General features: G+C 44.9%; 1 protein-coding gene across 2 annotated transcripts in view; it reads left to right on the top strand.

The window, feature by feature from the left end:
• Positions 1 to 14,685, top strand: part of si:dkey-32e6.3 — a 93,302-nt gene that overhangs the window by 67,956 nt on the left and 10,661 nt on the right. For both annotated transcript variants that reach the window (XM_041191750.1, XM_041191749.1), the window contains exons 4-5: positions 4,489 to 4,649; positions 5,691 to 5,823. In XM_041191750.1, coding sequence (XP_041047684.1) covers positions 4,489 to 4,649; positions 5,691 to 5,823 — 294 coding nt within the window. The remainder of the gene's footprint in view (positions 1 to 4,488; positions 4,650 to 5,690; positions 5,824 to 14,685) is intronic.

Genomic DNA, 14,685 nt, shown 5'->3' with positions numbered 1-14,685 from the left:
CTCTAGTGGGGGTGGGGGGAGCATAAAAGATTTATAAATATTTTAAAATAATGGAAATAGGTGGGAAAAGAAAAATCTATATAATTTATTGGAAAAAACAAAAGGAAGGGGGAAGAAACAGAAAGGGGGTGGGGATGGAGGAGAGAGTTCAAGACTTAAAGTTGTTGAATTCAATATTCAGTCCGGAAGGCTGTAAAGTGCCTAGTCGGAAGATGAGGTGTTGTTCCTCCAGTTTGCGTTGGGCTTCACTGGAACAATGCAGCAAGCCAAGGACAGACATATGGGCAAGAGAGCAGGGTGGAGTGTTAAAATGGCAAGCGACAGGGAGGTTTGGGTCATTCTTGCGGACAGACCGCAGTTGTTCTGCAAAGCGGTCGCCCAGTTTATGTTTGGTCTCTCCAATGTAGAGGAGACCACATTGGGAGCAACGAATGCAGTAGACTAAGTTGGGGGAAATGCAAATGAAATGCTGCTTCACTTGAAAGGAGTGTTTGGGCCCTTGGACGGTGAGGAGAGAGGAAGGGAAGGGGCAGGTGTTGCATCTTTTGCGTGGGCATGGGGTGGTGCCATAGGAAGGGGTTGAGGAGTAGGGGGTGATGGAGGAGTGGACCAGGGTGTCCCGGAGGGAACGATCCCTACGGAATGCCGATAGGGGGGTGAAGGGAAGATGTGTTTGGTGGTGGCATCATGGTGGAGTTGGCGGAAATGGCGGAGGATGATCCTTTGAATGCGGAGGCTGGTGGGGTGATAAGTGAGGACAAGGGGGACCCTATCATGTTTCTGGGAGGGAGGAGAAGGCGTGAGGGCAGATGCGGGGGAGATGGGCCGGACACGGTTGAGGGCCCTGTCAACGACTGTGGGTGGAAAACCTCGGTTAAGGAAGAAGGAGGACATGTCAGAGGAACTGTTTTTGAATGTAGCATCATCGGAACAGATGCGACGGAGGCGAAGGAACTGAGAGAATGGGATGGAGTCCTTACAGGAAGCGGGGTGTGAGGAGCTGTAGTCGAGGTAGCTGTGGGAGTCGGTAGGCTTATTGGTGGACAGTCTATCACCAGAGATTGAGACAGAGCTTGTCCCTACGAAATGTCAACTCTTTTATTCTCCGCCGATGATGCCAGACCAGCTGAGTTTTTCCAGGTAATTCTGTTTTTGTTTTGGATTTACAGCATCCGCAGTTTCTTGTTTTTATCTCTGTGTTTAATTGACTGCCACTGCTCTTCAAGAAATGCCTACCTTGAAGAAGTTCTGTTCATTTCTGCGATAAGATTTCCGTATCTCTCTGTTTCATTGCTCACCTTCATTGCTTTCCATTTCTCTCCTGGTGTTTGACAAGGTGTTTACTAAAACCCGCTTTCACAGCCATATCTCCTTTCTCAGTGACTGTCTCCATCTCCGACTTACCCCACGTGGATTTCAACTGAAATTCCACCCCTCATGTTTCGAACCCACCCAGGATTACAGATATCTCCGGGACATAAAACGTTTCTCGGACTGCTGTTCCCATCACATTCTGAGATCCACACTCAGTGCCATGCACCGCCATATGAACATACTCGACCTCTCCCTCCAGCAGCACCGCCGTACCCTTTTTCAAAGCTGCGCATGCCCCCAATTTCATTTTATTCTTCGTCTCATCCGATGCCTCAACAAGAAACTTTTTCTCTTTCTCTCAAGTGCTAAGGAACGCAAGCTTCAACAACTCATTGACACCAACACCCATCTAGGACCCTCCACCCCTGCCTGTCCCTCCGTCCCCACCCCATCTTCCAATCCCAGCCCCAGCCGTGTATTCACTATACCCCCTGACCTTCCCCTCTCCAATGCTGAATGTTCAGTGCTCAGCAAAGGACTTAGTTTCATACCCTTACGCCCTCACCTCAATGAATTTCGGGCTCGGCACGATGCTGAACTCTTCTTCCGCCGTCTTCGTCTCCGGGCTCACTTCTTTGGGCAGGAGTCCTCTCCCCGTTCAATGGATCCTTTTACCCACCTCCAATATTCTCCCTCCACCTGGACCCCTCCCTCTGGATTCTTACCTTCTCTTGATCTTTTCATTGAGAACTGTCGGCGCGACATTAGTCGTCTCAATTTCTCTGCTCCTCTCACCCATTCTAATCTCTATCTCTCTGAACTTACTGCACTCCGTTCTCTCAGGTCCAACCCTGACATTGTCATCAAACCCACTGACAAGTGTGGTGCTGTTGTTGTCTGGCGCACTGACCTCCAACTCGCAGAGGCTGAGCGTCAACTCACAGACACTTCCTCCTACCTCTCCCTGGACCATGACCCCACCACTGAACATCAAGCCATTGTTTCCAGGACTGTCACTGACCTCATCTCCTCTGGGGATCTTCCTCCCACAGCTTCCAATCTGATAGTCGCCAAACCTCAGATGGCCCACTTCTACCTCCTACCCAAAATCCACAAACAGAACTGTCCCGGTAGACCGATCGTGTCAGCTTGCTCTCGCCCCACAGAACTCATCTTTCATTATTTTGACTCCCTTCTCTCTCCCCTTGTCCAGTCCCTTCCCGCCTACATCCGTGATTCCTCTGACACCTTACGTCACATCAACAATTTTCAGTTCCCTGGCCCCAACCGCTTCCTCTTCACCATGGACGTCCAATCCCTCTGCACCTCCATCCCCCACCAGGATGGTCTGAGGGCCCTTAGCTTCATCCTCGAAAAGAGGCCCGAACAATCCCCATCCACCACTACTCTCCTCCGTCTGGCTGAACTTGTTCTCACACTGAACAATTTCTCCTTCAACTCCTCTCACTTCCTCCAAATAAAAGGTGTGGCTATGGGTACCCGCATGGGCCCCAGCTATGCCTGTCTCCTTATGGGGTATGAGGAACATTCCTTGTTCCAGTCCTACTCCGGCCCCCTTCCACAACTCTTTCTCCGGTACATCGATGATTACTTCGTTGCTGCTTCATGCTCTCATCGAGACTTGGAAAAATTTATTCATTTTGCTTCCAATTTTCACATGGTCCATCTCTGACACTTCCCTTCCCTTCCTTGACCTCTCTGTCTCAATCTCTGGTGATAGACTGTCCACCAATATCCATTACAAGCCTACCGACTCCCACAGCTACCTCGACTACAGCTCCTCATACCCCGCTTCCTGTAAGGACTCCATTCCATTCTCTCAGTTCCTTCGCCTCCGTCGCATCTGTTCCGATGATGCTACCTTCAAAAACAGTTCCTCTGACATGTCCTCCTTCTTCCTTAACCGAGGTCTTTCACCCACGGTCGTTGACAGGGCCCTCAACCCTGTCCGGCCCATCTCCCGCGCATCTGCCCTCACGCCTTCTCCTCCCTCTCAGAAACATGATAGGATCCCCCTTGTCCTCACTTATCACCCCACCAGCCTCCGCGTTCAAATGATCATCCTCCGCCATTTCCGCCAACTCCAGCATGATGCCACCATCAAACACATTTTCCCTTCACCCCCCCTGTCGGCATTCCATAGGGATCGTTCCCTCTGGGACACCCTGGTCCACTCCTCCATCACCCCCTATTCCTCAACCCCCACCTATGGCACCACCCCATGCCCACGCAAAAGATGCAACATCTGCCCCTTCACTTCCTCTCTCCTCACTGTCCAAGGGCCCAAACACACCTTTCAAGTGAAGAAGCATTTCACTTGCATTTCCCCCAACTTAGTCTACTGTATTTGTTGCTCCCAATGCGGTCTCCTCTACATTGGAGAGACCAAACATAAACTGGGCGACCGCTTTGCAGAACACCTGCGGTCTGTCCGCAAGAATGACCCAAACCTCCCTGTCGCTTGCCATTTTAACACTCCACCCTGCTCTCTTGCCCATATGTCTGTCCTTGGCTTGCTGCATTGTTCCAGTGAAGCCTAATGCAAACTGGAGGAACAACACCTCATCTTCCGACTAGGCACTTTACGGCCTTCCGGACTGAATATTGAATTCAACAACTTTAAGTTTTGAACTCCCTCCTCCATCCCCACCCCCTTTCTGTTTCTTCCCCCTTCCTTTTGTTTTTTCCAATAAATTATATAGATTTTTCTTTTCCCACCTATTTCCATTATTTTAAAATATTTTTAAATCTTTTATGCTCCCCCCCACCCCCACTAGAGCTATACCTTGAGTGCCCTACCATCCATTCTAAATTAGCACATTCGTTTAGATAATATCACCAACTTCAACACCTATGTGTTCTTTTGTTCTTTTGACTGTGACATCTTTTCTGCTTCTATCACTGCTTGCTTGTCCCTACAACCACATTACGCCCCTCCACTTCTCTCCCCCCCACCCAACCCCCACCCACACACACCTTAAACCAGCTTATATTTCACCCCTTCCTTGGATTCACCTAGTTCTGTTGAAGGGTCTTGAGGACTCGAAACGTCAACTCTTTTCTTCTCCGCCGATGCTGCCAGACCTGCTGAGTTTTTCCAGGTAATTCTGTTTTTGATTAAGTAACAAATGTTGCCCTTATTTTTCCCTTTAGCTTCCATTGAGAATAGCCCCGGGTAAAATCCGTTGTAACAAAAAGAATGTTGTGTTGACCTTGGGATCTGAGCGGATTTCTACACAATCAAGTGCTAGAGCTCTGTATCATTACTTTTCTTCCTTGGAAGGAATTGTAGGTTTTCAGGATCATTTTGACTGGTGAGTCTTACAAGTTAATTGTCCATTGCAGATTTAGTACATTTTAGTATAATTAGCATTTCTTCACAAAACCAAAAAGAATGAAGTGCTAAATGATAACTATTACAAATTGCATCTGCTGTAGATCGCTTCTCGGGTTCAGTGGTGTTCCTCTCAGATATCTGAGATCACAAACAATGCGAAGATCATTGCAATGCATCCCTTACCAAGCATCAGTGGCCATCCAAAAGTTGGGGTCAATTTTAATAGTTCTTGCTGAGCAGGAAATGAATGAGAGCAGGTTGGCTGCCCATCTTATTCCAGTTTTCAGTAAGGGAAAAGTCCTTTGTTGTTTAATGTTCCAAAAGGTTAATTATATCATTTATAGTAAATATGGCTCGTTATTTTGTTTACTGTTCAGCAAACTTGCCTAGCAGTTTCGAGCTTAAGTCACTGGTTTATTGTGTTTATCCTTCCATTTGTATTAAAGATATGAAAACCACATGATGGTGTGCATTATATTAACTTAAATACTAAGACAATGTTCTCTTCTGTCTGTGTGATTACAACGTTTACACTCGAGTACGATGGGAGAGAGAACCGTTTACACAGAGGCCTGTGATGTTGAACCTGAGGAAAAGATCTAGTGTAAAATGTCAAGCATAATGGGGTTTAAGTCCATGGCGGAGTCAGCGTGGTTAAGGTGGGGGAGTCACAACATTCTCTCCCCACCTCATGACTTTGAAGCCAGCCAATTTTGTATGTCAGGACCTCAAATAATTGATTCAAGTTTTAACTTCCTGATTTGAAAAATCAGAAAGACTGCTACAGTTTTCCATTCTTAAAAATCCTAAAAACATGTATACTAAGCATGTTAAAAATTTTGCTATTATTAAAAATGGTGGTAATGCCTACAAATAATTTCATATCAAACTTCCTAGCTATGATTAGGTTTCCATTTTGTTATTGTACGTAAGCAGGCGTATAACCCAAGTATCAGAAAATTGCTTCATTAATTTTGAACAAAGTCTAAATCTTTTATATGTTCCTTATTTTTTTCAGGTGGGCTCGAAATAACTTCTCAAACCAAGGTGGTAAACCATTTTGGATTGATCCTTCTGAAACTGAAATACAGCATATCTTTATAGATGACAATATCCGTCTGAATGATGCTGAGAGCATTGTTCATCCACAGGTACAACACTACTAGAAGTATTGATTTAGAATATATATTAACGATGGGATTCTACAGCTAACTGACTAAATTCAATTCTGGAACCAAAATAGTGACCACATAACTTGCTGCTGTACACGGTTTCTCTGTAGATTTCATTATGCTTTGCCAATATGCTGCTATAACTGTTGTGATCAATAATCTCTTCACCAGCTGCACTTCCTACTGGATTCAGTGACTATCTTCTGGGAGCTGGGGTGGATCCATGGTTTCGCTGCTGTTTTCCTTCAGCAGTTTTCTTTGTAGCGCTACACTTGAGCTGGGTCTGGCCTGATAACTTTCCCCCACCAGCATCTGTGATCCAAGTTGTCAAGGCAGTGGATCAAATAACTTCAGCTGCCTAAATCTGCCTCTGCTACCCTTGGTATTTAATGGCACATTGCTTTGCTTCTGCTAGGCATTTTCCAATGCTCCAAAGTTTCATCAATGATCTAGCTCTGTGAAGCATCTCGAATCTCCTTGTTCACCGTGTCTTCCTCCAACAACTCATTGACACAGATGCCTTCAACCAGATTAATTCAACCTTCCAGATTGACCCTGGACCATCTTCACTCTCTCTGAACTTCTCTAATTTTCCTTTCTGACCTTGTACCAGCCACTGGATTGTTAACCTCAACTATTTTGACTACCAGATTGGTTATCTTCACTCATCAAATTCCTACTCTGACTTCCTTGCTTAGCCCTCTCCAACCAGTTGCTGTAATTTTACAGTTTTTATTTCCACATATCAGCTGGAACCAAGATGTCCCTGTTGTTGTATCGGTCATTTCGTGTCACTGCTTTACATTCTTCTTCCACCTCCTGATCTCATATCCTGTTTTCTCCCCACTCCCCTCTTTTCTTTCAGCACATACGCCTTTAGGATCACCCACTTTATCTGAGTCTGTTCTCCAGCTATGCATATCCTTTGGTGCCACTCCAGCCTTGCTACCGATGGCAAAGTCAACAGCTGTCAAGGTCCTACTCCCTCCACCTTTAAAAGCCATTTCAGAACTAATCTCTTTAACTAAACTTTCAGTTCCCTCTCCTAACCACTAAAGGCATGCAATCTATTTCTCTTCATCTCTTTGAAGCACCTTAGGACCTTTTACTATGTCAAAAACACTGTGCAAATGCACATTGCTATTGTTGATTGAGAGCCAAATTATTGCATACAGAGACCTGTAAGAACACTCCGCTGTCTTAAGATCATTTCATTTTTAAAATTTTGTTCAATGCCCTATTTGCTTAATTAATTTACTTTCTCTTTCCTTTTAAGTATACTTCGATCATTTTTATTTTCATGACACAGAGGATAAGCAAACAACTAGGTCCCAGAGCTCTGCAGCATTACCTGCAATTCCCTGTTAGCAGTTGTTACAGAACAGCCCAGACTCAGTCGCTGGCTGAAGCCAAGACCTGTGTGTGACTCATTGCAAACACTAACCCATGCATTCTATCAATCATATCAGTTCCAACAGTTGCTCACTGTTTGAATAGAGATATTCCAAAAAGAATCAATATAAATGGACATCAGTGAAAGAATGTTAAATGTGTTATTTTCTTTATAATAGCCATAACACACCCTGCTGAATGATCAAATTCCAACAGCCTGTCTGTTGTTCATTTTGAGTACTGCAGAAAATTGTAGCTTAACAATTGTTTCCTTTGTAGCCATGAATAAAAGACTTAAGTTAACCATTAAGTCCCTGTACTGCATCTATATTTCACTGTTCAACACTACTGTATGCTGCTGTCTCACAATATACCAAATTCTTACTTTTAAAAATTGGGTTACATTCTATATCTGCATCATAAAACATTCTTGGTATGAAGTACAATGATAAATTTAAATGATTAATGAAGATTGTAGCACTGAGCCCGCAAACGGGAATAATGCTAATTCCAGTTGTGTGCATCGTGGTTGATAACAAATTTGGGCCAAACTCTTCAAAATAGGGTCACAGAGTTCAACAATTGTTTTCTCAAAAAATGGTGCAAAGTTAAGAAGTGGTTGGCCAAAGTTAGGAGAAAACCAACAAGTTGTTTAGGAGCTAGAACCCCTTTGCATACTAAATTCTGAGAGAAGCCAGCAGGAACTATTCTTGTCAAACTTGAGCAAGTTGAGGATATAGGAAGAGTGGATATGAACAGTCTGATCACTGCCATCAATACCTCACTGCTTCACCTCTAAACTGAGCAGCATCAGCATGGAAGGAACCCTTACCATCAGCAATATCATGACAATCCACAATTATTTTATGGTACCATCCTTGTTCTACTAAGCTACTGAATATTTTGATGTACCCTCTTACTTTTGCTTTGAGTGTTAAGTACTATCTAGGCCTATTTCTAATGAATCATGCAGTTTTTAATGGGTGTGTTCCATTGTTAATTTATATTTTCTTTGCAAACTCAGTTGCATCTCCCTTTGCACCCAGAGTTAAAAGAAAAAAATGTATTTTGCAGTAAAAATTAATTCAAAGATACCAATGATTAAACACCTTCATCCTAACTCATCTCTTTCTAATGTGTTTCCTGTTCTCCGCTTGTAGCTTAATTACATCATGATCATAATATGTAAATTATAGTTGTTTCTGGCCCCCTAATATAGCTGTCCATCCTTGTTCGGATATCTATCCACAGATCATGCATATTTATCACTAATTCACAAGGGTACTTTATGCATTTTGTTGTAACTTGACACCAATGATATGATAAAGGATCTAATAGAAAGTACAGTCATGTATTCATAATCCCTGCTTTCATAGTCATGGTGATGGTTTTCCATAACCCAAATAACCAAATTGTCATTTGAAGGCTCATTATTGTCTCGTAGGGGGAGAAAAGAACCTACAGCATGAGGTCATGCACTTTGGTAGAAAGAATAGAGGCATAGACCATTTTCTAAATGGGGAGAGAATTCATAAATCTGGAGTGCAAAGGGACTTTGGAGTCCTAGTCCAGGATTCTCTTTAAGGTTAACTTGTAGGTTGAGTCGGTAGTTAGGAAGACAAATGCAATGTTGGCATTTATTTTGAGAGGACTAGAATATAAAATCAGGGATGTGCTGCTGAGGCTTTATAAGGCTCTATCTAGTCAGACCACATTTAGAATATCGTGAGCAATTTTGGGCCCCGTATCTCAGGAAGGATGTACTGGCCATGGAGAGGGTCCAGAGGAGGTTCACAAGAACGATTCCAGGAATGAAAGGCTTAACATATAAGGAACGTTTGAGGACTCTGGGTCTCTTCTCGATGGAGTTTAGAAGGATTAGGGGGGAGCTGATTGAAGCTTAAAGAATACTGAAAGGCTTGGATAGAGTGGACGTGGTGAAGATGTTTCCATTAGTAGGAGAGAATAGTACCCGAGGGCACAGCCTCAGAGTAAAGGGAAGACCTTTTAGAACAGAGTTGAGGAGAAACTTCTTTAGCCAGAGAGTGGTGAATCTATGGAATTCATTGCCACAGAAGGCTATGGAAGCCAGGTTATTGAGTGTGTTTAAGACTGAGATAGATAGGTTCTTGATTGGTAAGGGGATCAAAGGTTACAGGGAGAAGGTGGGAGAATGGAGTTGAGAAACTTATCAGCCATGATTGAATGGCGGAGCAGACTCAATGGGCCGAATAGCCTAATTTCTGCTCCTATGTCTTAAGGTCCTTTGGTCTAACAATAGAGGATTTTTTTTTCACTGAGGACTGATGAACTTAGAAAGCATGAAATTAGAGATGGCATTTGGACCATCAGGTCCTCTTCTTTTTCATCAGACTCTACAACCTGATGGATCCCACAGATTAAATTTCTTGAAGGGAACTTGTATAAAATTTATTCCTAATCAAAAATAATCAAATTAAACTTCAGACAGTCTATCCTTCCTTATACCTACAGGTTCAACCCTTGCAGAATGTTTTCCACAGATAACAGTTGTTTGGTTTTCTGACATTAAATTGATGAAGCAAATTTTGTACCCATTCAGTTCAACTGCTGCTGATCCTGGTAAATTTCCTGGAGTAAGTCCAGTTTAAATTCTTTTAGGGCACCTTGCTGGGGGAAGCTACTGAAATTACTGCTGCTCCAGGAGCCAACCAGCTGCAGCTGCTTAACGTGGCAGGCAGTTTTGATGCAGAAATAAAAGTCTTCAATTAACTCTCAAACCTACTGACAGATTTCTATTTAAAAATTTGATTCCATTCCACCTCTCCTAGCAACTTATGCAGATGTTGTTAGCATCCATCTTTGCTAAGGCAATAATGATAGAAAATGTGACTTCTAATATCGCTGTCATTGTTACAATTTGAATGTGGACACATGTTTCTGGGAGCCAGTATAACAAGTCCCTGCCTAATTTTCAGCTCTTTTCTCGTCTGGCCCATTCTTTGCTGTCATTAAAATGACTCTGGTCCTGAGGATTATCCTGTCTGATGATTCCTATGCTGTTGGAAGCATGGAGTAATTGTGGTCTGTGATGATTGATGAACCAATTTGGAACCAGATACTCTGCAAGCCTGTGCCAAGATGGACAAACAGCAGGAAGCTTACTGGCGTTTTGTACTTGTAAACTATGTAGTTTTAGTTGGTTAAATACAGTAGCACATACACACTTGGGGAAGCATGTGTCCCTGAAGCTCTGGCTTGTGCCAGCCTGGGTTAGAGTAACTGGGATATGTTTCTACAGGTAGAAAATGTGCACTACCTGGGCTGAATTTTCACACTTGTCAAACTCCTTTCCCAATTACACATTGTTCGAACTCCCTGTTGGCTACTCTCACTTCTGCTGGTTGTCCCGTGTAGATTTCTTATGAGTCACAGGGGCGATAAAACCAAAGCTACCTGCTTACCATGGATCACCATTGAGCTTCTGAAGATGTGCTTCCAGTATCTGGATGGGTTGGGCGACACTCTCCAATACTCTACTGCAAAGGTCTCAGTCATTGTGATGGTTTGCTGCGTAGTCCATAACATGTCCCCCAGTGTCACTTACTTAGTGCTCCACGCAATTCGGCCACTCCTATGTGGTGCTCCCCTTGAGGTCGATAAGGCCCAGGAAGAAGACAACTCATCGGGGGAGAAGCAGGAGCAGGAGGCGAGAGAGGAGGGGGAATGGAGGCAGGAGATCTTGCTGAGCAGAGAGATGCTCTGGCTGCGTAGGGAGGTGGCTGGACATGACTCAGGATACAAAGGGCTCCTAAGGATGCTATGAATGTCAAGAATCTTGTGATTCTGTAAAAAAGCTGAGGCCATCTCACCCAGGATAAAGGGCATGGCATGGAAGGGGGTCTGAGATGCCTGTGCAAACATATTCGTAGAAGATGCAGCCTGGACCATCTTAATCATTTACCACCAATGAAGGAACACATCAGCCCAGAGGCTTTGCTGTCATGGTGGAGGGTCACACTATATCTTTCACCACCTCTTACCACTTTTCCTGTTACGTCAGCAATAAAAGGAGTCCTAGACATGTGCCTTAACATACAATTTGTAATGTATACTGAAAGGAAATCAGTTCAGCAAAGGGAGTAGGAAGACACACCAGTTACTTATTTAGTGCTCCATGCAACTCAGCCACTCCCCTTGTGGTCTTGGAGGAGGTGGAGACAGCCTGCTCACTTGTCAGCTAGCAGCTGAGATGCATATGTGGTAATCCCCATCGTGGAGGTGCTCATGGGGGCATCTCCAGGGGCTGCTGCACTCACGTCATTGGAAGGGCAACTCTATCACTTCGCCTTGCTGTACAGATGGCCCCTCGGTCTGAGGGGCCGAGGATGATGAGGGTGTCCCATGAGGAAAGGCACCCCGGTCCTCCTCCATGACATCCTTAGCCTTTGAAAGATCTCTGTGCCACCAACATCACTGACCAGTCCACTTTACCCACTATCCCATAAATCCTGTAGACATGACTCCTGCATCCACTTTGAATGATTCCACATAGAGGGAGATTGTGGCATAGTGGTAATGTCACTGGACTAGTAATTCAGCAGCCCAGACTAATGCTCTGGGGGCAAGGGTTCAAATCTCACTGGCAGCTGTAGAATTTAAATTCAATTAATAAAATCTGGAATCAAATGCTTGTCTCAGTAATGGTGGCCATGAAACTATTATTGGTTATCATAAAATACCCATCTGGTTCACTAATCTCCTTTAGGGAAGGAAATCTACCATCCTTACCTGGTCTAGCCTGTATGTGACTTTAGATCTACAGCAGTGTGGTTGACTCTTTAACTGTCCTCTGAAATGGCCTCGCAAGCCACTCATTTCAAGGGCAATTAGGGATGTGCAACAAATGCTGGCCTTGCCAGCAAAGTCTATATCCCAGGAAAGAATAAGAAAAAATGGCTGTCCAAGATGTTGGCCATTCTCAATGGAGGAGCTTATGCGCTCATAGCCCCGAGCCATTGTGGTGTGCCTGAGCTGGGTGGACTCCTATATCCTCTGCCCAAGAACCCACAATGCCTCAGGGAACATTGACATGTGGGAGCACGTATTTTGCTGCTGTTCAAGGTAGAACCTTCTTTCCTGTGACTCCTAAACTCTGCACCTGTGCCCAGCTGACTAGGGCTGTCTGTCCCCTTTACTCGGGAACTGCCCACAGCTCCTTCTGCCCCTGCACACTAGCAATGTGATCATCACCCTGTGCTACCCTATCTACCTGTGTGTGAGGACCCACAGGTGAGAGTATCTGCGCTGGTGGATTGTGCGCTCATAAGGTGTGATGGTGCTACTGCTTCTTGCTCATGCTGTTCTTAGCCTGCAGATGTAGAGGGAGAGGGTGTGCCTTGGTTTGGTCTGCACCCGAAGAGATGTGTGTGTGTGTATGTGACATGCTATCGGATGGGGTGGGGGGGTGGAGTTAGTGTGCACTACACCCTCAACAATTGTCCTCTGCAATCACCAGGCCCTCCAGGAGCTCCTTCGCCAGATCGAACTGCCTCCTCGACCACACCCTGACTATCTCCGTTGTCATTTGCTCCACGGGGGCTATTTGATGGAGGAAGGGCAGCCTCCTCCTATCTGGGTCCCCTCCCTCATATTATGTGTCTGTTTTTCCTGCAAGGACAAAAGAGAGTAAGGTAGACACTACTTCCTCTGTGTTCAATGTCATAAACCTCTATCCATTAGGAGGTGCATGTCTCAATGGTGGGAAGTCCTCAGAAGCTCTGGCTATGAGCCATTCTGAGGCATCAATAAGTGCCCTGGTTGAAGACCCCTCCTATATTCAAGAGCAACATGCATCCTGAGGCTCCTCAAGGTGGTGTGTGTGCTGGATGGTGCAAGTGAGGTGCATCATCAGACATACCTAAAAATAAAGTGTTAACCTGCTGAAGCTATAACTCAAGACTACTTGCATGCCAAACAGCGAAAGCAACATGTGATAGACAGAGCTAAGCAATCTCCCAACCAACAGATCAGATCTAAGTTCTGCAGTCCTGCCACATCCAGTCATGAATGGTGGTGGACGACTAATTGGAGAAAGGGACTACCACAAGTATCTCCGTCCTCAATGATGAGGGAGCCCAGCACATTATTGCAAATGCTTCATCCTCGTCTTTTGCATGAATCTTCAGCCAAAAGTGCTGAGTGGATGATCCATCTCTGCCTGCTCCTGAGGTCCCCAGTATCACAGATCCCAGTCTTCAGCCAAGTTGATTCACTCCCCATGATATCAAGAAATTGCTGAAGGCACTGAATACTGCAAAGGCTATGGGCCCTGACAAAATTCCGGCAACAGTACTGAAGATTTGTGCTCCAGAATTAGCTGCATCCTTAGCCAAGCTGTTCCAGTACAGCTACAACACTGGCATCTACCCAGCAATGCAGAAAATTGCCCAGGTTATGTCCTGTCCACAAAAAGCAGGACAAATCCAACCCAGCTGATTACCACCCTATCAGTTTACTCTTGTTCTTTAGCAAAGCGACAGAATGGGTCATTGTAAGTGCTACCAAGCAGCACTTACTCAGAAATAAAAGGCTCATTGGTGCTCAGTTTGGGTTCCACCAGGGCCACTTAGCTCCTGACCTCGTTACAGCCTTCTTTCAAACATGGGCGAAAGAGCTGAACTCCAGAGGTGAGGTGAGAGTGATTGCCCTTGACATCAAGGCTACATTTGACTGAGTATGGCATCAAGGAGCCCTAGCAAAACGAGTCAATGCGGAATCAGGGGTAAGACCCTCCACTTGTTGGAGTCATACCTAGCTCAAAGGAAGATGATTGTGGTTGTTGGAGGTCAGTCATCTCAGTCCCAAGACATCGTTGCAGGAGATCTTCAGGGTAATGTCCTAAGCCCAACCATCTTCAGCTGCTTCATCAATGACCTTCCCTCCATCATAAGGTCAGAGTGGGGACATTGTGCAATCAGTGAATGTTCAGCACCATTCGTGACCCCTCAGATACTGAAGCAGTCCGTGCCCATATGCAGCAAGACCTGGACAATATTCAGGTTTGGGCTACTAAGTAGCAAGTAAGAATCATGCCATCCAATGCCAGGCAATGACCATCTCCAACAAAAGAGAGTCCAACCATCTCCCTTTGACATTTAATGGTGCTACCATCACTGAATTCCACATTATCAACATCCTGGGGTTACCATTGACCAGAAACTGAACTGGACCAGCCATATAAATACTGTGGCTACAAGAGCAGGTCAGAGGCTGGGAATTCTGCAGTGAATGAGTCACCTCCTGATTCCCCAAAGCCTATCCACCATCTGCAAAGCACAAGTCAGGAGTGTGATGGAATACTCTCCACTTCCCTGGATGAGCATAACTCCATCAAGGACTCAAGAAGCCCAACACCATGCAGGACAAAGCAGCCTGCTTGATTGACACCCCATCAGCCATTTCCAACAT

The sequence above is a fragment of the Carcharodon carcharias genome, chromosome 7 (genome assembly GCF_017639515.1).
Source record: "Carcharodon carcharias isolate sCarCar2 chromosome 7, sCarCar2.pri, whole genome shotgun sequence".
Lineage (NCBI taxonomy): Eukaryota > Metazoa > Chordata > Chondrichthyes > Lamniformes > Lamnidae > Carcharodon > Carcharodon carcharias.
Note: the sequence above shows the minus strand (reverse complement) of the source record. Positions and strands in the feature narration are given on the sequence as shown.